The sequence below is a fragment of the Silurus aristotelis genome, assembly GCF_946808225.1.
Source record: "Silurus aristotelis genome assembly, chromosome: 1".
NCBI lineage: Eukaryota > Metazoa > Chordata > Actinopteri > Siluriformes > Siluridae > Silurus > Silurus aristotelis.
In genome coordinates this window covers 33,400,009-33,425,568 of record NC_139574.1, presented here as the reverse complement: position 1 = coordinate 33,425,568, position 25,560 = coordinate 33,400,009, and the positions used below count along the sequence as shown (strand labels likewise).

Sequence of the window (25,560 nt, the reverse complement as noted above, 5' to 3'; positions counted from 1 at the left end):
GGTAATGAAACCTCATCACACAGGAGGCTCTGGATAAAATCTTGCATAATAAGAGATATGCGTTGTATATGTATGTGTAATAACAGTAATGAATGAAGGTGTTCCGAAGACATTTAAAATAGAAGAGAATAAATCGGATGTTAAAAACAAAACAAAAAAAACCAACCGCTTTCGACGTGAAAATGTCGATACCCAAGTAGTTCGTGCATAGAGAATAAATGACCTTTTAAAATATGAAATGCTATATTATTATATCACATAATATTATTAGAATTATTAAAATAAGAAAAGATCTGTCGTGAAATGTCATTCACATTCAGTAGTCCGCGCCGCTGCTCCGGATCTGTCTGCTTCCTTAAACAAATATTTTCCTCTATTTAAAAAAAATGTATAGTGTTTTTTTAATAGTATTTTTTATAATAATAATAATAATAATAATAAGATTAGTAAGTAAATTAATTGATTATTATTGTTCCGCCGAGGACATGCTTACATCTGTGTGTGTGTGTGTGTGTGTGTGTGTGTGTGTGTGTGTGTGTGTGTGTGTGTGTGTGTGTGTGTGTCGATACCCGAGTAGTTCATGCATAGAAAATAAATTACCTTTTTTTATTTCTGAAAAAAGATTAAAATAGGAAATTATATATATAATGATTAAAATAAGAAAATATATGTCGTGAAATTTCATTTACATCCAGGAGTCCACTACAGCGCGCATTAGTCACGCCGCTGCTCCGGATCTGGGACATCATTTCCCCCAATGGCAACAATCCGGTCTGCTGTAGTCTCAAATTCCTCTGCTACCAAGGATTTTCTTTCCTGAAATCCAGGATTTTCTTTCCTGAAATCCTGGCAAATACACAAAGCAGGGAAGAAGGTCAAAAGTATTGTAAACTAAAGATGTGTAATATGAACTAAAAAATAAATACATTTCACTAATTTTGTGGCCCTTTATAGTGTGTTTTATTAAGGATATTTTAAAACTGTCATGTCATTTGTCATGTCATTTTCTCCCGCTTATCCGTAATTCGGGTCGCGGGGGCAGTAGTCTAAGCAGGCCCCCGCCTTCGACTGCTGCCCAATCCTCACAGCACCGTCCCTTACGGTCCCTCCTGCAGGTGGTGAGCCCACAGGAAGGCGGCCCCACGTTACTCCGACGTCACGGACCTTGATATTTCCCTCGTAAGGGACCTCCGGAGCATAGAGTGGCAGCTTGGCGATACCGGGGCTTGAACCCCAGACCTTCCGATCGGCAACCCAGCGCCTTAACCGCTGGAGCCACCACTCCCCCTATTTTAAAACTGGATTTTTTTTTCTGCCCGACCACTGAGAAAACATCTTTAAATACATCTGATTTGAAGAAGTATTTTCTTCTGCTGAAGTTTCTTCTGCAGCATTGGCATTCTTATAAATCAAGAGAGTAGGCTCACCTTTTAAATACTGGGGATTGTGGAGTTATCCTCATAAACTGTTTCCATTTTCACAGGCTTAGGTTATTTGTATCATCTTGTTTTCTTGTTTTCTGTGCTGTACGGTCTGCAGCCACATAGCTTTTAACACCACGCAGCAGGAATGATTTGTCCTGTAATGACAAAAAAAATATATCTCATATGTCTCATTCATAGTCATCATATAATTATATAATAACCTTGTTGGAAAACTAAAAGGTCTGCCTAACTCACCCCAAATTATGTGCAAAATGCGTTATTGTCTAATGAGACCAAGGTAGAGATGTTTAGCATAATATTTACATATATATAGCTACAATATTTCATATTGTACAAAAGATTATACTGTATACTGTATACTCTTGTGGTGTGTTGCTTGGCCTGGTTAAATGTATGCTGGGCTTCAAATGGAACCAAGAAAACTACTTAAAGAAACATGATTGTTAGTAGTTAATAAATTATTATTAATATTAATAATTTTATTATAGTTTATAATTTAGCCTGTTATTTTGATTATATTTAATGAGACGTATTTGGGGATTGCGATGTATTTTGTTTGCCTTACTGTTTCCCTAATGTGATTAAACCTGACTTGATTGACAGTGAAATCAAAACGTTTGAGATAAGATTGGTGAAGTGTGGGGCTTGCTTACACAACAACATTTCGACAAATGGAACAAACATCTCTCATTTTAGGTCCTGCATTTAAGGATCTGCAAAATGATCCTAAAGGTGCACAGAAACACCACCAACAAGCTCTGCTTAGATGAAAAGGTAGGCAAAAACAACAGTCCCCCCCCCCCCCTCCAACTTGTTCTGAGTCATTGCTTTTCTACCTTAACAACACACACTCACACACACACACACACACACACAACACCACCCACTACACACTGTGACTCAAATCTCATATACAATGAAAACAACGATTATCTTTTAAAGGATATCAAAGTGGCAGTGCATGAAGCCTTAGTGGGTTCTTAAAAGCGTATGCCATCTTACATCACAATGGCTTTATGTTGTTTGCAATGGAAGAATTTTAAAATTCTTAAAAAAAATAATGGATTTTTTTTAAGCAACCTGTTCAACTGTTGGCGTAAACAGTTGAACAGGTTGGCATCTGAGACACAAAATATCTTGCTTACAGATATTTAAAGTACATTTGCACAGTTTAATTTCTTACACAGGTTGCAAAAAAATTGATATTTTAGAAAATATTTCAGAAAATCATAGACTGCATGGAATTGTAGATATAGGCTTTTTTTAATAGTTGTTGTTTTTCAGGTTGTTATTATAATAATGCTTGCCATTGAGATATAATATTTATATCATAATGAGTATAGCTGCAGATTCGTTGTCTTGTATTCTCCATTATATTGTATTCTACTTTGCACTGTCTGTATTCTTGGAGCTCAATTATATCCTGTTGACCTTTTGTGTGTGCTTGTCTAATGCCATATACGCCTGAGCCAGAAGAGTCATGGGTATTTTCTGAGACCTCAAAGGGCTCAATAAAACTACAGAGACGTGCGCGCTAGACAAGTTGCTTAGAATTGCAGATATTGTATCTTAACTATTATAATCATTATTATTATTATATTTTAACAGTGACTTTTAATGTGTTACACGAACTTTTATCAAGTGGACAGTCAGAATGTGCAACATATATTAATAATAATAATAATAATAATAATAATAATAATAATAATAATAATAATAATAATAATAATAATAATAGTGATAAAATCCTCAAATGTTAAAATATAATAATAATAATCAGCCAACCAGTATTGTAAAAATTCAGTATAAATTCAATTAAAAAGGACGTTTATAAATATGTTCACCTTTTCCCAATATAGATATATGATGTATATGTGTGTATATATTCTCAGTGATCTCGCACTATTATTAATTGCTCAACAGCTTTTGCACGTTTTCAATGCCCACAGCCTTTCTATTTATTTGTTGTACATATGTTTATCTGCACTTGTCAGTTTGCACAATGCTGTTATTTGCTTCTTTTTTTTTTTTTTTTTTACTATACAATGACAATGCTGTATCTACACATACATTGGATTCCGATGTGTAAATAGCAATCTAATGTATGTTGTTTAAGTAAGAGACAGAAAGTTGAAGTGAAGTGAAAGTATTTAGTTGACTTAGTATCTGAGATCTGAAAGAGTACGTCTAAAGGAAAGAAAACTGTTGAGACATTTTGGTCGGCAGTGCAAACAGTCCATGGGTGGTATTAAATGTGTTTCCTTCATACACGGTTTTGGTAAATGTCCCTAGTGTTTAGAGGCTGTGTTTCAGTATGTGCATTCGTTTTGCATTTGTAATAATAGAGGAGACATTAATACAAACGAGTAAATGTCACTGAGAATGAGTTAAATATATAGCTATTATGATGATAAGAGTTATTATTACATTAGATTTATTAGATGCAGATGGAGCGAAAGAAGGAGATGTTTCTGTCCTTCAATACCCACCCTTATACTTCATTAATACTATTCAAAATAACATATTGAATTTTCTTAAATCTGGATTATTATATTTAGAGCATAGATTAGATTTGGTTTATGGATAATGCTTTTTTCATTAAACTTGACAAATATTAGAAATTGTGTTTTTTTTTTATGATTTTTCATTTTAAAATATAAAAATATTATGCTGAAAGCTGGCTTGCTTTAAGAATCTAAATCAGGGGTCACCAACCTTTTTAAAACTGAGAGCTACTTCTTGAGTACCGATTAATGTGAAGGGCTTTAATTCTATGTTATTATTAATAACGAACGATATTCATCTATGCGAAGACACTGATCATGTTAATAATGATCAACAATGATTTAACAAGGTAGGAAACAGATCAATATGCAAAACTTTATTTCTATAGATCTCTGCAAGTATTTGCATTTTCAAATGATCACTTTTCACAACATTTTCACTTTAGCCACTAACAATTCTTGCATCATGCATCATGTTTGTACAGATTATCAATTACGTAATATACAAAAAAAAAAGTAAACTTGGAGACCAGCCAGCTCTAATCTAATCTTATATTTGTAATTTTTTTTATATATATTGATATTTTCAAATCCACACCAATGCAAGTGTGAGCCAAAAAAGAATAGCAACCAAAAAAAAATGAGATGCAGCTCACTGGTAAATTGCGCTATGGTGAGCTATTTTTAGAACATAGCTCTTTAGAACTACCCCAGGTCCCCCCCCCCCCCCCGCCTCACAGACACACACGTAGCGCACTTCCAGTAGTGTCGATGGAGTGAGCGCGCGGGAAGTCCCAAATGAACTTGCTGTATGAGTTCGGGTTAGTCTTGGTGCACGCTTGCCGGGTTGATTATCTTTGTCCTGAACGTCGCTATCTTAAGAGGTGTTTCTGCGTCTCCTCACAAAGCTAATCATTTTTTATCAGGTTCTAACAATGGGATCGGGGAGTAAGATGTTCACGCGGTGCTTACTTGCTACAGGTAAGTAGAGACGGGTCTTACTCCTAATAGGAGTAGCCGAAAGAAAGTGTAACAATATATACAATATATTGTATTGTCTCTGCAAGTGAACTTAATGTCCTCACAGTTGGCGCGGTAGTAGCAGGATTTGAGGGAGTGGTGGATGGTGTGGAGAAGGTGAAGCAGGAAGTGGATAGGATTAGTAAAGCCGCTGTATCCAGTAAAGCCGCTGTATCCAGTAAAGCCGCTGTATCCAGTAAAGTGGATAGGATCAGTAAAGAAGTGAGAGCAGCGATTAAGAGGATGAAGAGTGGAATGTCGGTTGAACCAGATGACATACCTGTAGGAAGCATGGAGATGTTTAGGAGAGATGGCATTGGAGTTTTTAACCAGATTGTTCAACAAAATTTTGGAAGGTGAGATGATGGAATCTGAGGAATGGTGAAGGTGTTTGCTGGTACCGATCTTTAAGAATAAGGGAGATGTGCAGACCTGCAGTAACTACAGGGGGATTAAGTGGATCAGTCACACCATGAAGTTATGTGATTTGTGAAAGTTTATAGGACTGTGGTGAGACCTGCGATGTTGTATGGATTAGAGACAGTGGCATTGAGTAAAAGACAGGAGGTGGAGCTGGAGGTAGCAGAGCTGAAGATGTTGAGGTTTTCGTTGGGAGTGACGAGGATGGACAGGATTAGAAATGAGTTTATTAGAGGGACAGCGCATGTAGGACGTTTTGGAGACAAGGTGAGGGAGGCGAGATTGAGATGGTTTGGACATGTGCAGAGGAGGGACATGGGGTATATCAGTAGGAGAATGCTGAGGATGGAGCCACCAGGAAGGAGGAAAAGAGGAAGGCCAAAGAGGATGTTTATGGATGTGGTGAGGGAAGACATGCAGGTAGTTGGGGTAAAAGAGGCAGATGTAGAGGACAGGGGGGTATGGAGACGGATGATCCGCTGTGGCAAACCTCTAGTGGGAGAAGGCAAAAGAAGAAAAAGAAGACTAAGGGTTGGACAGAGGCAGAAACCGCATTATAGGCAATTGCAATGAAAATGTCAATGTTCCTTTTCCGTTTTGTGAATATTGCATGTAAGAAACATTAAGCCTTATTCATGCAACATATACTGTAAACACACACTGTTATCTACAATGTTTCAGTGAAATTTAATTCATCACATGTTTCACAGTGTTTAACTAGACTCAATGTTCAAAAATTAAAACTGTACTTTTCATACACAGCCATATCCATGCTGTTTCTTGCTGTGGCAAATGATGAAGACTGTTATGGTGAAGAAAATAGTAATGGCACCACTACATTCCGTATAAATGAAGCTCATGTCAATCAGGAATACAGATGGCGTGTTAATGTAAGTATATTTATATAAAAGTTCTTACTTATGTCCAGGACCACATCCTGGGATGAGCTAAAAATTACAGCATTATTACGCCATGTATTTGTTTCTTAAGATGTTTTATTATGTCTTGAGCCATCAAGCATTAAGAGCATTAACTTCTTCAGCAATTTGAGCTACAGTTGCTCATCTGATTGATCGGACCACACGGGCCAGCCTTCGCTCCCACCTAAATCAATGAGCCTTGGTCACCCATGACCATGTCACTGGTTCACTAATGTTTCACCACTGCAGACCACAAGTTTTGGAGATGCTCTGACCCAGTCATCTATCCATCACAAGTTAACCCTTGTCAAACTCATTCAAATCCTTACACTTGCCCATTTTTTCTGCTTTTAGCGCATCAACATTGGAATCAAAATGTTTACTTGCTGCCTAATATATCCCACCCATTAAAATTTTTTTAAGGTCATAATGTTATGCCTGGTCGGTGTATATTATTATTAAATATTAATTTACTATTCAACTATATTTTCAACTGGTATGTGTATCTGTTGTTAGGATACCCTTCATGCAGACGAGAACAGTTTTAACAACATCACTGTTCAGAGTCAGGGTCCAAATTATATCATCTTTAAAGGCTGCTATAAGAATGTTTCCTACAAGAATGCATTTAATGGGGTGAGTAATTAGGTTTCATCATTGTCCCATTGTCATTATTATGCCTTGCACAGTGTAGGGAAAAACATTATATAACAGAGACAAGTTTGGAGTTGATGTCGTATTACATTGGTTGTTATCAGCACAACTTATAGTATGTTATTTTTTTATTCATGTCACTAAAGTAATAAATAGATTATGCTTATTAGGTGTAGTCTAAAAATGATACAGAAAACAGGCAATCTTTAAAAAACTGAATAGTTTCTAAACTGATGTGATTTAATAATTAAATATGTTCATTTGTTACTGTTTAATCTCCACAGAAAAATATCAACTGTCCAGGTAAGTATAATGGTAATATTGTTTTCAAGATGTCTAATACAAATGAAATATTTACAAGATCACACAATAAAAATGGCGTTGGCTCAGGTTTTTAACTTTTCTGCCCTATACAGATAAGTGTTACACAAATCCATCTTCTGAATGTGAGTATGTTTGCATAAATACATTTCCACTGGTAAAGTAAAAGTAATAGGTAAAATAGGATATATGCACAATTGAATATTTTGATCCTGTGATAACATTAATTGTAGCTCCATATTGTTTAAATCATTTTGTTTAGACAAAACCACCTAGTAATTTACCGTATTATTATTTTTTAACGTTGTACATTAATACTGAAGACCTCCAAACTATGTCTCAGGATTACTTTTAAATTCTTGAGATTTTTCGGATTGACTGAACTAACTGAGTGTTTCCTGCCATAATATGGAATTGTACAGTAGTTAAAGCACTAAAAGGGATTGTGACACTGTACTCACCCTTCTCTCTACATAAGACATGGTCTATCGCACCTTGAGGAGTCAAGAAATGTCACAAATGAACTACTGACAAGCCACACCTGTGAATTGAAAACCATTCCAGGGGGCTACCTTGTTAATTTGATAAAAGAAGACATGAGTTTTCCAATCTGTCATAAAAGCTAAATGTAGTTATTTTGCATGATTTAAAGAATAAAACATATTATGGGTTGCTTAACACTTTTGTTTACTACATAATTCCATACATATTCTTTCAGAATTTTGATGTTTTCAGTATTATTGTACAATGTTGGAAATATATTTTAAAAGTCATGTGTCCAAACATTTGAATATTTGATACTGTAAGATGTGTTCTTTTCAAAACCCCAGCTATAATCTAAGGGAACTTTTTTCTTCAGCAGCACATCGTGACCCTGATCTTAAGAGTACTATCCCAGCAAGAAAAGGTTGGTTTAACCAAATATTTCAGTGTCTGTAAAATCAGTAAACGCTTAAAATATAACCATACAATAATGATTTTATCACTTATATTTCAGTGGTGGGCCGTTTCTATAACTGCGACGAAATAGTGGTGGTATTAAGAGGTGGATTAAAACCCAGCCATTAGGGGGGCACAAGCCAGTGCACTCTTAGTGTCGGTCCCAAGCCCGGGTAAATGGGGAGGGTTGCGTTAGGAAGGGCATCCAGCGTCAAACATGTGCCAAATCAAATATGCGGATCACAAATGAGAATTTCATACCGGATCGGTCGAGGCCCGGGTTAACAACGACCGCCACAGGTATCGTTAGCCGACAGGGTACCGGTGGAAATTGGGCTACTGTTGGCCGAAGGAGGAGAAGGAGAGGAGGAAGACGTCTACAGAGATGGCAGGAAAAGGAGCAGTGTAGGAGAGTAGAGGTTCGGGTTGGTACTTTAAATGTTGGTACTATGACGGGTAAAGGGAGAGAGGTAGCTGATATGATGGAGAGGAGAAAGGTAGATATGCTGTGTGTTCAGGAGACCAAGTGGAAAGGGAGTAAGGCTAGGAACATTGGAGGTGGGTTTAAACTGTTTTATCATGGTGTGGATGGAAAGAGAAATGGTGTAGGGGTGATTCTGAAGGAAGCGTACAGTAAGAGTGTAGTGGAGGTAAAGAGAGTTTCTTATAGGGTGATGATCGTGAAGGTGGAAGTTGAAGGGATGATGATAAATGTCATCAGTGCCTATGCTCCACAAGTTGGCTGTGAGATGGAGGAGAAGGAAAGATTCTGGAGTGAATTAGATGAAGTGGTAGATGGTGTACCTAGGAAAGAACGATTGGTGATTGGGGCAGACTTTAATGGGCATGTAGGTGAAGGGAACAGAGGTGATGAGGAGGTGATGGGTAGGTATGGTTTTAAGGAGAGGAATGTGGAAGGGCAGATGGTGGTAGATTTTGCTAAAAGGATGGAAATGGCAGTGGTGAACACGTATTTTAAGAAGAAGGAGGATCATAGGGTGACGTATAAGAGTGGAGGAAGGTGCACACAGGTGGATTATGTTCTGTGTAGGAGATGCAACCTGAAGGAGATTGGAGACTGTAAGGTGTTGGCGGGGGACAGTCTAGCTAGACAGCATCGGATGGTGGTCTGTAGGATGGTTTTGGAGGCGAAGAAGAAGAGGAGGAAAGTAAGGATTGAAAGAAGAATAAGATGGTGGAAAGAGGAAAGAGTGTAGTGTGAGGTTCAGGGAAGAGGTCAGACAGGGGCTTGGTGGTGGTGAAGAGGTGCCGGATGATTGGGCAACTACTGCAGGAGTGATGAGGGAGGCAGCTAGAAAAGTACTTGGTGTGACATCTGGAAATAGAAAGCAAGACAAGGAGACGTGGTGGTGGAATGAGGAAGTGCAGGCGAGCATTAGGGGAAAGTGGTTGGCAAAACAGAAGTGGGATCGACAGAGTGATGAGAAAAGTAGGCAGGAGTACAAGGAGATGCGGCAGCAGGTAAAAATGGATGTGGCGAAAGCCAAGGAAAAGGCATATGAGGAACTGTATAAGAGGTTGGACACTAAGGAAGGAGAAAAGGATTTATACCGATTGGCCAGGCAGAGGGACCGAGCTGGGAAGGATGTACTGCAAGTTAAAGCAATAAAGGATGGAGAGGGAAATGTGTTGACTAGTGAGGAGAGTGTGTTGAGAAGATGGAGGGAGTATTTTGAGCAGCTGATGAATGGGGAAAATCAGAGAGAGAGAAGGTTGGAGGATGTGGAGTTGGTGAAGCAGGATGTAGATAGGATTAGTAAGGAGGAAGTGAGAGCAGCGATTAAGAGGATGAAGAATGGAAAGTCGGTTGGACCAGATGACATACCGGTAGAAGCGTGGAGATGTTTAGGAGAGATGGCAGTGGAGTTTTTAACCAGATTGTTTAACAGGATTCTGGAAGGGGAGAGGATGCCTGAGGAATGGAGAAGGAGTGTGCTGGTACCGATCTTTAAGCATAAGGGAGATGTGCAGACCTGCAGTAGCTACAGGGGAATTAGGTTGATCAGTCACACCATGAAGTTATGGGAAAGAGTAGTGGAAGCCAGGCTGAGAGAAGAGGTGACCATCTGTGAGCAACAGTATGGTTTCATGCCGAGAAAGAGCACCACAGATGCCTTATTTGCTTTGAGGATGTTGATAGAGAAGTATAGAGAAGGACAGAAGGAGCTGCATTGTGTATTTGTGGATTTAGAGAAAGCGTACGACAGGGTGCCGAGAGAGGAGTTGTGGTATTGTATGAGGAAGTCTGGTGTGTCAGAGAAGTATGTGAGGGTGGTGCAGGACATGTATGAGGACAGTGTGACGGCAGTGAAGTGTGCAGTAGGTACGACAGACTGGTTCAGGGTGAAGGTTGGACTGCATCAAGGATCGACCCTGAGCCCTTTCCTGTTTGCAGTGGTGATGGACAGGTTGACGGACGAGGTCAGACAAGAGTCTCCCTGAACTATGATGTTTGCAGATGATATTGTGATTTGTGGTGAGAGTAGAGAGCAGGTTGAGAAGAGCCTGGAGAGGTGGAGATATGCGCTGGAGAGAAGGGGGAATGAAAGTCAGTAGGAGTAAGACAGAGTACTTGTGTGTGAATGAGAGAGAGGGCAGTGGAGTGATGCGGTTGCAGGGAGAAGAGGTGGAGAAGGTGGAGGAGTTCAGGTACCTGGGGTCAACAGTGCAAAGTAACGGAGAGTGTGTTAGAGAAGTAAAGAAAAGAGTGCAGGCAGGGTGGAGTGGGTGGAGAAGAGTGACAGGAGTGATTTGTGATAGTAGGGTATCTGCAAGAATGAAAGGGAAAGTTTATAGGACTGTGGTGAGACCTGCGATGTTGTATGGATTAGAGACAGTGGCATTGAGTAAAAGACAGGAGGTGGAGCTGGAGGTAGCAGAGCTGAAGATGTTAAGGTTTTCGTTGGGAGTGACGAGGATGGACAAAATTAGAAATTAGTTTATTAGCGGGACAGCACATGTAGGATGTTTTGGTGACAAGCTGAGGGAGGCGAGATTGAGATGGTTTGGACATGTGCAGAGAAGGGACATGAATTAAGAGGTGGATTAAGTCGGGTATATCCTTACTGAAGTCCCAGGTACCAAATGCATGGCCTGCCACTGCTAATATTACTATAGTTAGGTTCACCACACACACTCTAACATGTTACAGTCACACCTGTTAGAGTGTACATTTTAGACACTGTCTATGTCTTTTAAACTAGCAGTTTACATTGGTGACATAAACGAATAATACAGTATGCCAAAAGCCAAAAAGCCAAAATAAACTGTCAAATCATCTGTGTTGTTCAACAAGAGGACCAACCAGGTATCACAAATACCAGCATGAGACTTAATAAATGTTAATGTGTAAAACACATGTAAAGGATTTATTTAAAGCTAGACAAGATTTGCTAATATTTTACTACAGATTTCTTGACATAAATATAGTTATTTAACAAATCTGGAGAAAGTTGTTTATGATTCAGCCCTTAAGAAATAAAAACAAAAAAACTATATCAGTAATAGATCAACATGTGGGGCAAAAATGTTCCCTATTATGGGGAGGCCTGGTGCATAGTTGGCATTACAGCAGTTGAGGTCTGGGCAGGCAGCTCTTCCACATCAGCCTTGTATTTATGAGATTATCACTTCTACAATAAATCACACATAAGTCTTAATACTTCAAACAAATCATGCTGTAATGATGATCATTAAACTGAATATGCAGGTTATGCACCCACTCCAAAGTAGTAAAATGTTTTGTTTTTGTTTTTTTATCTAGAGAACTCAAAATCACACTTTGGATATGTGGTTGGTGGTGTAATTGGGGTCATTCTTTTTGCTGCTCTTGGAATTTTGTGGTGGAAGAAAAAAACGATTTTAAGGTAAGTCATCGTTAACCCTCGATGGAATACTTGTACAAATACTTCTATATTATAACCAAGGCTGTTCCTATACTTCTGGCCCAAATGTTTTATACCAAGTTACTGCAAGAACTCTCAAAAATATCAAAGGCATAAACATATGAATAAATATCGACATAGCAACACCAATAATACAAGCTAGAGAAACGTTTTAAGTTGTGGATGCCATTATAAAAACATTACTATAGAAGAACTATTAACATCGGTAAGGAGGCAACAGCCCCTTGCAAAAGTTTTGGAACGATATTTGGGTTTGAGATCAAAAGGTTAATATGAGACAGAAGTTCAGAATCTTAGCTTTCATTTCATTTTATGTCCCTGTTCTCTATGTACAGATTGATTCAGAACAGGGCAACTGCAATGTACAACCAAACATCACAGAACCCCTGATGAGATGATCTTCTTTCGGCTTCTCGCATTAGGGGTCGCCACAGCGGATTATCCTTCTCCATACCACCCTGTCCTCTACCTCTGCCTCTTTCACACTAACTACCTGCATGTCTTCCCTCACCACATACATAAACCTCTTCCTTGGCCATCTCCAGCTCCACCTAATGTCTTCAACTTAATGATCCCTTGATGAGATATATCGTATTTTAGTCCATGGAGCATTTCTGAAAGGACAAAGTAAAAAAAAACTGTGATTGGTTTCTATTTTATCTGTTAGTTTTAGTTTTTTTGTTTGTTTGTTTTGTCCACCTTCAGCCATTTTGTATTTCACTGTTCTTTTTTATTCTCTTTTCCTAAAACCTCTTGACTTCTTTGCTAACTTTATTAAACCATTGTCTATTAGTAATGTCTAGTAATGTGTAAGACAGTGGGGGCAGGGTTGAAATAATATAGTCATATAGTATAGTTTTCAGCATCCCACTTCTAGAGTCTTTTCCTTCTTTTTCTCCAGCTCAAAATACCTATATATGTATTGATTGTTTTTTTTTATTGACAGTAAAATCATAAATCTAGTAAGGTTCTCCTCTTATGTATAATTGTTTCAGATCATGCTCCAGTATTGCTTGATTTGGCCCTCCCTGGCTGTTATAGATCCTTGTATGCTTGGAAAATGAAAGTATTGTTTTTATCAGGTAGCCATTTTGTTTAGTTTCTCGCAGAAAAGATCACCACATACGTTGAAATCAATTCTACAGTGGAAATATTTGCATCTTTACTTTGGGAAACTTATTTACATGGAGAAATCATTTCTAATTCTGTTTAAATTAAGAAGTTGTGTAATAAGAGTTTTTTTGAACTTTCTGAACAAATTGGAAAATTAGACCCAATTTATGCACATCACCCAACTCCATCATTAAATGAAGAAGGCAATATTTGATCAGATCCCCAAGAAAATTATAATGAATTGAAATGTTTTTACTCCTCATTATTACAGTCAGAATCTCTTAAAGATCCTAATGTTATAAGTGTTATTTTTCTGATAATCTCGACATTAAAATTAACTAAAACAAAGCATATTTAGCTCAAATATATTTTGTGTAACATTTAGTTAAAAGTTTCTGTTAAAGATTAAAGTTAAAGGTTTCAGGTCTATCCAGCCAGAGCCCAAGCCTTCAGGGTGTGGTCTATAGCCATTATCTCTGCTACACAGAGACATTCCTTTCCTGTTCTCCCTGTCTTTGCTTGTTGACAGCCATTTTCTGGGCAACCATTCCATGGGCAGATATTGTATGGTATGTTGTTAATCATGAAAATACTTTTTCACATAGGGCCAGGCAGGTTTGGACAGCTTTTCTTTCCCTCAATAAATGAAATCATGATTTAAAAACTGGATTTTGTATTTACTCAAATTATCTTTGTGTAATCACAATTTGTATGATGATCAGAACAATGGAAATGTGACATATATAAAAATAAAAAAAATCAGGAAGGGGGCCAATGCTTTATTACAGCGCTGTTTGATTAACAAGTCAATGGTCTGCTCAAAACACAAATATTTTCTCGTTAGGGGTAAATCTTGCTTGTTGCACCATAGCAAATATGCTATTAAACATCATAATTGTATTATGTGGAAGTGACATATGATTCAAAATGTCGGAATTCGAAGTCTGACCGCCCCCTCTGTCTTTCTGTCTCTAACTATTCACAGCTATATTGTGGTTTTTTTTGTTAACCATGGAGCAATTTACAAGCACACTTTGCTCAAATGTATTTTGTTTAGCAATTTATTATTATTATTAGTGGTAGTAGTAGTAGCAGTTGTTGTTGCTATTATTTATTATAATATGTTCCAGTTAAAATTCACTCAGGCCCCAAGATTTAGCTCTGACTAACAGAGTACAGTCTAAGGTGTTCTGAAACAAGATGACCCCCCCCCCCCCCTATACACCCACACACACTCACATTCTCTCTCTCTCTCTCTCTCTCTCTCTCTCTCTCTCTCTCTCTCTCTCTCTCTCACCCACAAACTCTTGCTGTCTCTGCTTGTTGACAGCCATTTTCTGGGTACCATTTCATTGGCAGATATGTTATGGTGTATTGTTAATCATGGAACAGTTAAAAAAAACTATTAAAATAAACAACCTGCTTTAATACATCTTGCACTCAGTTACATGTATGCTAAATTAATGTGCTTCTGAACAGTAAATCCAATGATAAGCAAACATTCTGAATTTGCAAGCAGACAGTAAACAGGAAGTAATATGTATTATAAGGCAAAAATCAATGACAACACAGTGTAACACGTTTAGCATTTTAGCTTCTCTGTCGAGCCAGCATAGAAGGTTAATTAAAATTTTTTGGCCTTTTGAGTGTGCTTCTTGTTTATGTAGTGTGATTAATGTTGTCCCCTGTGATGTACATTAGGTATTGTGTTGTTTTGTTCTTGCATATATGTACGCACCTGTGTTTACCAGTTCCAACTTGTACTTGAGAACTGTATTTATAGAAAATAAATATTTTACATATTCTATCAGCAACATAGTAAACTGAGATCATCTGACACTTATGGTCATATCAGAACTTTAGAGTTGCATGTATTTAAAGGTAGAAGCTGTGACCATTAATTCTTTCCAATAAACAACGTACACTCACTGGCCACTTTATTAGGTGTCCAACTGCTCATTAACGCAAATTTCTAATCAGCCAATCACATGGCAATAGGGAAGAAAGGTGATTTAAGTGACTTTGAACGTGACATGGTTGTTGGTGCCAGACGGGCTGGTCTGAGTATTTCAGAAACTGCTGATCTACTGGGATTTTCACGCACAATCATCTCTGGGGTTTACAGAGAATGGTCCGAAAAATAGAAAATATCCAGTGAGCGGCAGTTCTGTGGGCGCAAATGCCTTGTTGATGCCAGAGGTCAGAGGAGAATGGCCAGACTGGTTCGAGCTGATAGAAAGGCAACAGTAACTCAAATAACCACTCGTTACAACCGAGGTATGCAGAAGAGCATCTCTGAACGCACAACACCTCAAACCTTGAGGCAGATGGGCTACAGCAGCGGAAGACCACACCGGGTGGCACTCCTGACAGCTAAGAACAGGAAACTGAGGCTACAATTCACACAGGCTCACCAAAATTGGACAATAGAAGATTGGAAAAACGTTGCCTGGTCTGATGAGTCTCGATTTCTGCTGCAACATTCAACATTCAAGAATTTGGCGTCAACAACATGAAAGCATGGATCCATCCTGCCTTGTATCAACAGTTCAGGCTGGTGGTGGTGGTGGTGTAATGTTGTGGGGGATATTTTCTTGGCACACTTTAGGTCCAATAGTACCAATTGAGCATTGTGTCAACGCCACAGCCTACCTGAGTATTGTTGCTGACCATGTCCATCCCTTTATAACCACAGTGTACCCATCTTCTGATGGCTACTTCCAGCAGGGTAACGCGCCATGTCATAAAGCGCCAATCATCTTAGACTGGTTTCTTGAACATGACAATGTCACCAGTCACCAGATCTCAATCCAATAGAGCACCTTTGGGATGTGGTGGAACAGGAGATTCGCATCATGGATGTGCAGCCGACAAATCTGCAGCAACTGCGTGATGCTATCATGTCAATATGGACCAAAATCTCTAAAGGATGTTTCCAGTACCTTGTTGAATCAATGCCACGAAGGATTAAGGCAGTTCTGAATGCAAAAAGGGGGTCCAACCCGGTACTAGTAAGGTGTACCTAATGAAGTGGCCGGTGAGTGTAAATGCCTTTGTTGTGTAGTAGAGGGTGTGCTTAGTCGTCTACTTCTTAACGGTTATTTTTATTGTTGTGTTTTAATGCTTATTTAATTTTTCTTCTGTGTTAAGTTGTTACAATGTACTTTTTTATGATATTGTATATTTTACTAATGTTATGGTCATTCAAATTTTATTACTATTTTGCACATGACCCCTTGCACTTTGTTCAGCACCCAAGTTCTAGATGTTAGGTGCTATATAAATAAAGATTGATTGATTGATTGATTGATTGATTGATTGATTGATTGATTGATTGATTGATTGATTGGAATGCCTTACTTTACGGGAGGGGGGTTACGTCATACACGTGTGTTTTCTATGTATGGTTCATATACAGTACAGACCAAAAGTTTGGACACACCTTCTCATTCAAAGACTTTTCTTTATTTTCATGACTATGAAAATTGTAGAGTCACACTGAAGGCATCAAGGGCTATTTGAGCAAGAAGGAGAGTGATGGGTGCTGCACCAGATGACCTGGCCTCCACAGTCACCGGACCTGAACCCAATCGAGATGGTTTAGGGGTGAGCTGGACCGCAGAGTGAAGGCAAAAGGGCCAACAAGTGCCAAGCAACTTTCGGGGAACTCCTTCAACACTGTTGGAAGACCATTTCAGGTGACTACCTCTTGAAGCTCATCAAGAGAATGCCAAGAGTGTGCAAAGCAGTAATCAAAGCAAAAGGTGGCTACTTTGAAGAACCTACAATATGACATTTTTCAGTTGTTCCACACTTTTTTGTAATGTATATAATTCCATATATAATTCCACATGTGTTAATTCATAGTTTTGATGCCTTCAGTGTAAATCTACAATTTTCATAGTCATGAAAATAAAGAAAACTCTTTGAATGAGAAGGTTTGTCCAAACTTTTGGTCTGTTCTGTATGATAAAGAAAGATCATATGAAAGTGTTTCAAATATTAAAGAAAATAGAATATTGTCTATGCCAGAATAAACAAGAACATTTCGATTTGTTCTTATAGAACGTAATGTTTTGTTTGTCGTCACATCTTACAAATTACTATATAGTGTATCTAAGTCGTCTTCCTATATCAAGAGCTCAAACAAAGAAGTGTCTGTGTGTGTGTGTGTGTGTGTGTGTGTGTGTGTGTGTGTGTGTGTGTGTGTGTGTGTGTGTGTGTGTGTGTGTGTGTGTGTGTGTGTGTGTGTGTGTGTAAACCAGCTAATGTGTCACACCTTGTCTTGTCTGTTTTGTCTTGAATAGTCCTGTGGGTGTTGGCTGTAAAGTGTTATGCATTTTTTTTGTTAGGCCGCTAGGGGTCGTGTCCGAACTGTATGACTGAGGAGGAGTTTGTCATGCGCCGTTCACAAATTCTACACAATGACTGAACTATAAAAAGTGAAAATCCAACGCAGTCTCACGATATACTGTAGTTACGATCTGTTGATTCGTGTTCATGGACAATCAGAAGATTTTGGGCTGAAAGGATAAGGAGATTTTGGTGTGGGAGGATCGGATGCTTTTGGTTTGAGAAGATAAGATTGGGGTCTGGAAGAATCAGAAAGAGTTTGGTGTGGGAGAATGAGTTCCTGGACTGAGAAGATGAGAAGATTTTGGATTGAAGGTGGAATACTCAGCTTGGATCTAGGCACTTTATGGCTGATTGGTAAGTCATTTTTTTTTTGTTTCCCCCCCCCAAAAAAATAAATAAATAAATAAAAATTATATAATATCATATATATAATTATTATTCTTTATTATTTTTTTTATTCGTATAAAAATGTATATATCTTTTAGTGAATTAGGTAATCTTTCACCCAGACGCCATTGTAGATGCTTAAAGGGATGCGCTCCTCTACTTGAAACCATAGAAGTCTATTTATGTAAACTTCTATAGAAACTATATAAATAGTCTTAAATTGTCAACTGATTGCATATTAAAATATTACAATTTAAACGTAATCTTAAAAATAAATAAAGAGGAAAATATCAAAACATTTCTACATTTCAGTAAGCTAGAAAATGACTAAATAGGGGGTTTTACTGTAAATAAATTACTAAACAATTTACAATAAATCCTGTGTGATTTAGTCAGTGTGTCTATGCGAGTTATTTATAGTTAAATTATATTCTTAAACCTACTAACGTTAGTATTTTAAAGTAACAGGAAATCATTAACAAAGAAAATAATTTTACAGTGTAGCCTAGCTAATGAAGAAGGCTTTTTTTTTTTCTTTTTTGTTGCTGTATCTTAGAGAAAGTTTCATTAATATACCCATATATGTAAATATATAAAAATGCTGATAACAGGTTTTGTAGAAATAAAACGGTTAGAGATTACATTTGCTTCATGGGCTTTTCATTTATTCTGCATGGAGGATGGAAAGACTCCAATATACATTTTGCCAGCATCTAAATTTTTTGAAATGCCACTGGACACCAGTGGACACCATGTCTTAAATTTTACACAGTGTCCCAGTATATACAATACAACCCCAAATTTTCCCACCTACAGAACATTGTTATTTTTTTGGCAAAAAAAGTTCTAACTGATTATTTTTCATACACAGCCATCGTGTTTATTCCACCTGGGGAAGGCAGTGACTGCTATACAAAAAAACATTTAAATGGAACCTGTGGGGTTTATATTAATACAACAGCAGTAACCGAGACGTCTGGATACAGCTGGCAGATCGATGTGAGTATACATGTCAGTTAATGTCCATAATAGGTCAATTTTTTTTGTCGCTTTTTTTTGTTAGTCTTGTGAAAAGGAAGTGGCAAAATTTTTGTTTAATAGCCATACTGTCATATACTGAATATATATTTATATGTGTTTTATATATTACATTATGTGGACACCTAAGCCTCCATCACACTAATATGTGGGCCATATGCAACAAAGTTAGAATTCTGTAAAATTTCTTTTTACTAGAACGTATCGGCCAAAACGTGTTTTTTAATTGTTTTGACCACGAAAGTTTAGCTGATGTGAAATCTGAATTTCCCGCATTGATGTTTTCTTGTCATTTTTCTTTATTACAACATTCTAAATAAACACTAGCGCGTGTTGTGTGTGAAAATTCCATGAGATCATCAATTTTAAAAATACTTAAACGAATCTTTTTAGAAACAATAATTCTGCTAACATCTCAGAGATCTAATTTTTCTGATGTTTGATGTGTTTATTACCTGAAATTGCTGGTTCATATCTGCACAATTTTACACATGCACTTGCCATGTTCGATAACTGCATGAATGCAACTACATGAACTGCACCGATCAGGCATAACATTATATCCACCTCCCTTATATTTTGTTGGTTCCCCTGTTGCCACCAAAACAGCCCCGACTCATTGAGGCATGGATTCCACTAGACCCCTGAAGGTGTGCTGTGGTATCTTGGACCAAGATGTTAGCAGCAGATCCTTAAAATCCTGCAAGTTGCAGGTGGAGCCTCCATGGATCGGACTTGTTTTTCCAGAACATACCACAGATGCTCGATTGGATTGAGATCTGGATTTGGAATTTGTAGAGGCCAAGTCAACACCTCAATCTCATTGTTGTGCTCCTCAAACCTTTCCTGAGATGCACTGCCTATTTTGACATCTTTCTATCAGAACCAGCATTAAGCTACAGAAGCTCATCTGTTGGATTGGACCACACGGGCCAGCCTTTGGTCCTTGCGTGCATCAGTGAGCCTTTTCCACCCATGGCAAGGTTGCCGGTTCACCACTGTTCCTTCCCTGGACCACTTTTAATAGATACTGACCACCACAGACCAGGAACATGCCACAAGAGCTGCAGATTTGGAAAAGCTCTGACCCAGTCAACTGGCCATCTCAATTTGGCTCTTTTTACGCTCGCCAAATCCTTACTTTTGCCCATTTTTCCTGCTTCTAACACATCAAATTTGAGGGCAAAATTTACACTTGCTGATTAACAGGTACTCATTAGCAGGTGCCATGATGAAGTGGTCATAATGTTATGCCTGATCAGTGTATGTGTTGCTAATAATGTACTCAGTGAGTGCATATATGCATCAATAATACATCATGTGTAATATATTTATTAAATTAATGTTACAACCATGTAAAAAAAAAAACTAACCAAAGCATCTGTCATGTTTTCTTTCTCTTTGATGCTGACTTTGTATGATGATACATGAAGTCTGTTATTCTTTTTTTATAAAATAATTCTACTGCAAGCGGTTCATAATGCACTATATGAACAACAATATTGGGACAAACTTATTGAATTCCCATGTTTTAAGCAGTCACCCTGCCACAAGTGTATACCAATGCAGTCTGCATTTACAAACATTTGTAGAAAAAAATTGGTCGATCTGAAGATTTCAGTGAATTCAAGCCTGGTACTGTAATAGGATGCCAACTTTGTAATTCCAGCAATCCATGCAAAAAAAAAAACCCTGAAATGACAAGAAATAGGTTGATGGGCTGAAAAGGGTGCACAGTAAGAAGAAGAAATATTGATAATGTCACCAAATAGGCTCAAACTAAAGTACCTAGCTTGGTTTGAAAATGTAAGAAGTAGGAAGTACAGACATATGTGTAAAAAAAATTTAATAAGTGAAAGTAAAAAGTTGTCCAGAAAATAAATAGTGAAGGGAAATACTGATAACCCTACATAAAAATCTACTTAAGTACAGTAACAAAGTATTTGTACTTCGTTACTTTCCACCTTTGGGGGGAGCAACACCATATTAATGTCTATGTATTTTAAATGCAATGTCGTGAGTTCAAATCCCAGCCACAGCAAGCTGCCACTTCTGGGCTCCTGAGCAAAACATTTAACCACATAACTGCTCAGTTGTATGAATGAGATAAATGTCAGACGCTTTCGATAGGGGGTCTGCCAAAGACCATAAATGTCAAGTTTTCACAACAGACATTGTCTAAAGGCAGCTTTACAGAATTTAACAGTTAAGGTGAACAATGTTTATTTATCTCTGATAAGCAGCCATGGCGACTGTGGCAAGGAAAAACTCCCTTAGATGTTATGAGGAAGAAACCTTGAGAGGCACCAGACTCAAAAGAGGAACCCATCCTCGTTTGAGTGATATGAAGTGTGTGATTGTAAATCTGTGTTGAACATGAGCATGAGTAATGTGCTTTCTACAGACTTTCATGTAAATGTAAATGTAGCAGATCATGTGCTTCTGCAGTTTCTCTGGAAAGGTGGTATCTCAGTGGTTAAGGCATTGGCCTTTTGGAACGGAAGATCACGATTTCAAATCCCAGTTCCAAAAACAACCACTGCTGAGCCCTTCGAGGAAGACCCTTAACTCGCAACTGCTCAGTTAATTGTTGCTCTATATAAGGGTGTCTGCAAAGGCTGTAAATGTAAACTATGCAATCTATTAATTTAAAGCCGCGCTGGGAAACGTCCATTGTATTTATTGCAATACAATAAAATTTTATTGAATTCTAGTCCCTATTGATGTACAGTATTGTTCAAAATAATAGCAGTACAATGTGACTAACCAGAATAAGTTACCAGTTGGTGCAGTAGATTGTTAGAAAACAAACAAGACCCAGCATTCTTAAGGCTGTGCAATTGGGCAATTAGTTGAAAGGGGTCCCAAATAGTACATATTTACACTGCCCAAGTTGATCTGATGTCTTAACTGAATACACGATAGTATATAAGAATACTGATTACACATAAAATATAGAAATAAAGGAATAAATACAAGAAGGGGTAAATATTGACATGATAAACGAAAACATATGAATTCAGAATAGTATTTAAGCACCTTTAAAGAATTTAGATAAATTATTAAAATAATAAACAAGCTACAAATAATTATTTTATAAATATTATTCATTTACAAACCATGGCATCAAAGAAACACTTTTTTAAATATATATAAAAAATTTTATTGAAACTATGTCTCTTTTTTAGGGTATTGTTCATGCGCATGAAGATGATTATAACCGTAGCACCATTGAGAGCCAAGATCATACTTATGTCATCTTCAGGAGCTGCTTTGGGAATGTTTCTTACTTCAATAGATTTACAGGGGTGAGACTTGTAGGTCATAATATTACTCAGTGTTTTAATCTTTACTTTTAAATATAAATACATGTTAAAAATTAAATCTAAAATATTTGTATTTTTCACAGACGACCATCGACTGCCCATGTGAGTATAATGGTAAATGAATTCTGTAGATTGTATAAACAGATACATCACTTAATCACACATCAAAATATCAAAAATAGGATTAAAAGTGTCTGCTGCTGTTTAAACATCTAATTTCACTGCTGTTTATCTTTACATGCTGTGGTAAAGGAACCTAAAGATTCTATGTATGTTTGTATATATTCAGTCTGTAAATTACTAAACTTACACCTACTCATAGATGGTAATGGTGAAAAAGTGTCACGTTGTTTATGTGCAAATTTAAAAAGTCTTTTTGTTTTGTTATTATCCTGGGTTACAGACAAAAGCAACCTTTATGCATGTAAGTATCTTTGTGTAAGAGCATTAGAACTGGAAAATGTTTACTATAAATAAACTAAAGGGCTGTTTGAGATATTCGTAATATGCAATGATTGTATTCACCTCAGTTATGTTTAAATGGATGTTTAAGCTGATATTAGGCTGATTAATTTGTGCATCCCTGTGGTCTGCAATTTATAAGATACTAGGGGTTTAACGGTACATGTATTTTTTTCTGAACCGTCACGGTACAGTTAGAACAATATGCAACAATTACAACTTGTTCGATAATTCTTACATTCTATAAAGCTGCTTTGAGACAATTGTTAAAAGAGCCATAGAAATTTTGAAGGGGATTGAACAGAATTTGGTCTAAATTGGCCACCCTTTTTGAAAAAGGTCTGTCTATGCTCCTGCTGGTCTGGTCTTGAAAATATATTTAAAACAATAGAATAAGATTTTGGAAAGGCACTTTGAAAGATAAAGATATTTATTTTAAATTAAATGTTTCCTATAAGTTTAAACAAGATAAACGATGAGCATGAAATTGCATGAGAATAAGGTAGCAAATTCACTGATATTACAGGAGGAAACTTCACTTTTTTCTTTAATAGTCTTTTATTCACATTTTTTCAGTTTTGACCGACAGTCCCAATCTGACAACAGCACAGCCCACCACCCCACAACCCAAGAAAATTCCATATGAGTTTGTCTGGATTGCTCTGAGTGTTGGTCTTTTTGTTTGCATCCTTGGTTGTTGTGTGTATTATAATTGGCAAAAGCTTAAAAGGTAAACCCCTTAATTTGCTTCCGTTTACTCCTTAAATATTTAGTTATCTGTTCTCATTAATAAAAATGTGAATAATAATTCTAACATAGATTAATGTCATTCTGTTTGTTCAGATGTTTTCAGAATAGAAGATCCTGGTTCAGAAATAATTACACACAAGCGGTGCAGGACTCCAACACCATTTCTATGATGAACTTGATGTCAAAAAGAACTTCTCAAACTGCCTCACAGTTTACAAAGTTGGCTACCTCTGACACCCAACATTTACACTCACAGATACCATCACAGATGATTCACCTATGGGTAGAATCCCAAAAACCTTTGTAAACCATGCACTGTCATGAACCTATGATGTGTCCTGTTACATCTAGCAAAAGGTTACTGTAGCAAGTGGTAAGCAAGATTTGTTTTTGTATGTATATATATATATATATATATATATATATATATATATATATATATATATATATATAAATATATTGTTTAAATATCTGTTAGAGAGATAATTTAATACAGCAAAAGTGTTTTTCTATCAGGGGCTAGTTTTTTTCCCCTGAAATGCGTGTCACTGTCCATCCATCCATCCATCCATCCATCTTCTCCCGCTTATCCGATGCCGGGTCGCGGGGGCAGCAGTCTAAGCAAAGATGCCCAGACTTCCCTCTCCCTAGACACTTCTTCCAGCTCTTCCGGGGGGACACCAAGGCGTTCCCAGGCCAGCCGGGAGACATAGTCTCTCCAGCGTGTCCTAGGTCTTCCCCGGGGTCTCCTCCCAGTGGGACGCGCCCGGAACACCTTCCCAGGAAGGCGTCCAGGAGGCATCCGGAACAGATGCCCGAGCCACCTCAGCTGACCCCTCTCGATGTGGAGGAGCAGCGGATCTACTCCGAGCTCCTCCCGAGTGACTAAGCTTCTCACCCTATCTCTAAGGGATCGCCCAGCCACCCTGCGGAGGAAGCACATTTCGGCCGCCTGTATCCGGGATCTTGTCCTTTCGGTCATGACCCAGAGCTCATGACCATAGGTGAGAGTAGGAACGTAGATTGACCGGTAAATCGAAAGTTTCGCCTTGCGGCTCAGCTCCTTCTTCACCACGACAGACCGGTACATCGACCGCATTACTGCAGAAGCTGCACCGATCCGTCTGTCAATCTCCCGTTCCACCCTTCCCTCACTCGTGAACAAAACCCCAAGATACTTAAACTCCTCCACTTGCGGCAGGAACTCCCCACCAACCTGAAGTGGGCAAGCCACCCTTTATCACTGTACTAATACTAATTAAGTCACTATTTTACTAAACACCAAAGCAAAATATATAAAAAAAAAAGCATTCAATGTTATAAAGTGTCATTTTTTAAATAAACTTATCAGCCTGTAAATTAGCATATACAGTATTATGCACACTGTCTGTCAGAAATTCAGAAAAAAAGTGTATGACTTAATAATGCAAAATACATTATATGTGATTTCAACATTAGTGTCTGCAAACTGAAATCTATGAAAGTTGTGCAACGGATTGTAACGGTGGTTATGTCTATAAAAGGAACATCACGCGACTCTGGGACGTAGGTGTGTGTATGAGTCACAATAGTGTGTGGATAACTGCTCAACTTTTACTGTGAAATTCTAAATCAGAGAATAGTGCCCTCTCTTCAGAAACTGGGCCAAATGGCAGTTTTCACATATTATTGACCCCAATAATAGAGGAGAGTAAACCTGAACTGCTATACAAGCTGCACATTGACTACTCTAAAGTATATCCACGTTTCTTTTCTATAGTATTTTCCTTTGAGAACATATAATAAAATGGTTGTTGAAATGTGAAGAGTGTACTTACTTTTGTGAGATACTGTAGGTGAATAACCCACACTTAGCCATAGATCATCTTGCTTACACCATGGTCACGTACCAACACTGACAAGTAAATGATGCTGCTGATGTTTGCAGTGCAAATCTGGATAAAAATTGATTAAAAAAAAATAACAGTTCAGTTTTGGTA

The 25,560-nt window shown here is 37.7% G+C and overlaps 2 protein-coding genes and 2 long non-coding RNA genes across 5 annotated transcripts in view; 2 read left to right on the top strand and 2 right to left on the bottom strand.

Annotated features, from left to right (window-relative positions):
* The window catches only part of LOC310725358, a 32,314-nt gene extending 31,495 nt beyond the window's left edge, over positions 1 to 819 (bottom strand). Inside the window, exon 1 of the long non-coding RNA XR_014533338.1 lies at positions 690 to 819. This is a non-coding gene — a long non-coding RNA (uncharacterized lncRNA). The remainder of the gene's footprint in view (positions 1 to 689) is intronic.
* Positions 817 to 25,560, bottom strand: LOC310725476. The gene is made up of 3 exons (XR_014533377.1): positions 25,399 to 25,560; positions 1,428 to 1,579; positions 817 to 846 (listed from the first exon to the last, which is right to left on the bottom strand). It is a non-coding gene; the product is annotated as an uncharacterized lncRNA (long non-coding RNA).
* On the top strand, positions 4,741 to 8,238 carry LOC310725196 (uncharacterized protein). Its single transcript, XM_083539943.1, has 6 exons — positions 4,741 to 4,930; positions 6,152 to 6,279; positions 6,826 to 6,945; positions 7,248 to 7,266; positions 7,380 to 7,409; positions 8,144 to 8,238. Exons 1-6 carry the CDS (start codon positions 4,885 to 4,887, stop codon positions 8,221 to 8,223), a joined length of 423 nt encoding a protein of 140 aa, XP_083396069.1. The 5' UTR covers positions 4,741 to 4,884; the 3' UTR covers positions 8,224 to 8,238.
* Positions 17,581 to 23,833, top strand: LOC310725078 (uncharacterized protein). Of its 2 annotated transcripts, XR_014533246.1 has the most exons (7): positions 17,581 to 17,972; positions 18,877 to 19,004; positions 22,232 to 22,351; positions 22,453 to 22,471; positions 22,773 to 22,793; positions 23,290 to 23,561; positions 23,675 to 23,833. XR_014533246.1 is itself a non-coding variant. In XM_083539690.1 (6 exons), exons 1-6 carry the CDS (start codon positions 17,888 to 17,890, stop codon positions 23,563 to 23,565), a joined length of 531 nt encoding a protein of 176 aa, XP_083395816.1. In that variant the 5' UTR covers positions 17,581 to 17,887; the 3' UTR covers positions 23,566 to 23,833. The 2 variants fall into 2 exon arrangements, 1 of the variants encoding a protein (XP_083395816.1); XM_083539690.1 differs by having other exon boundaries at positions 23,408 to 23,833.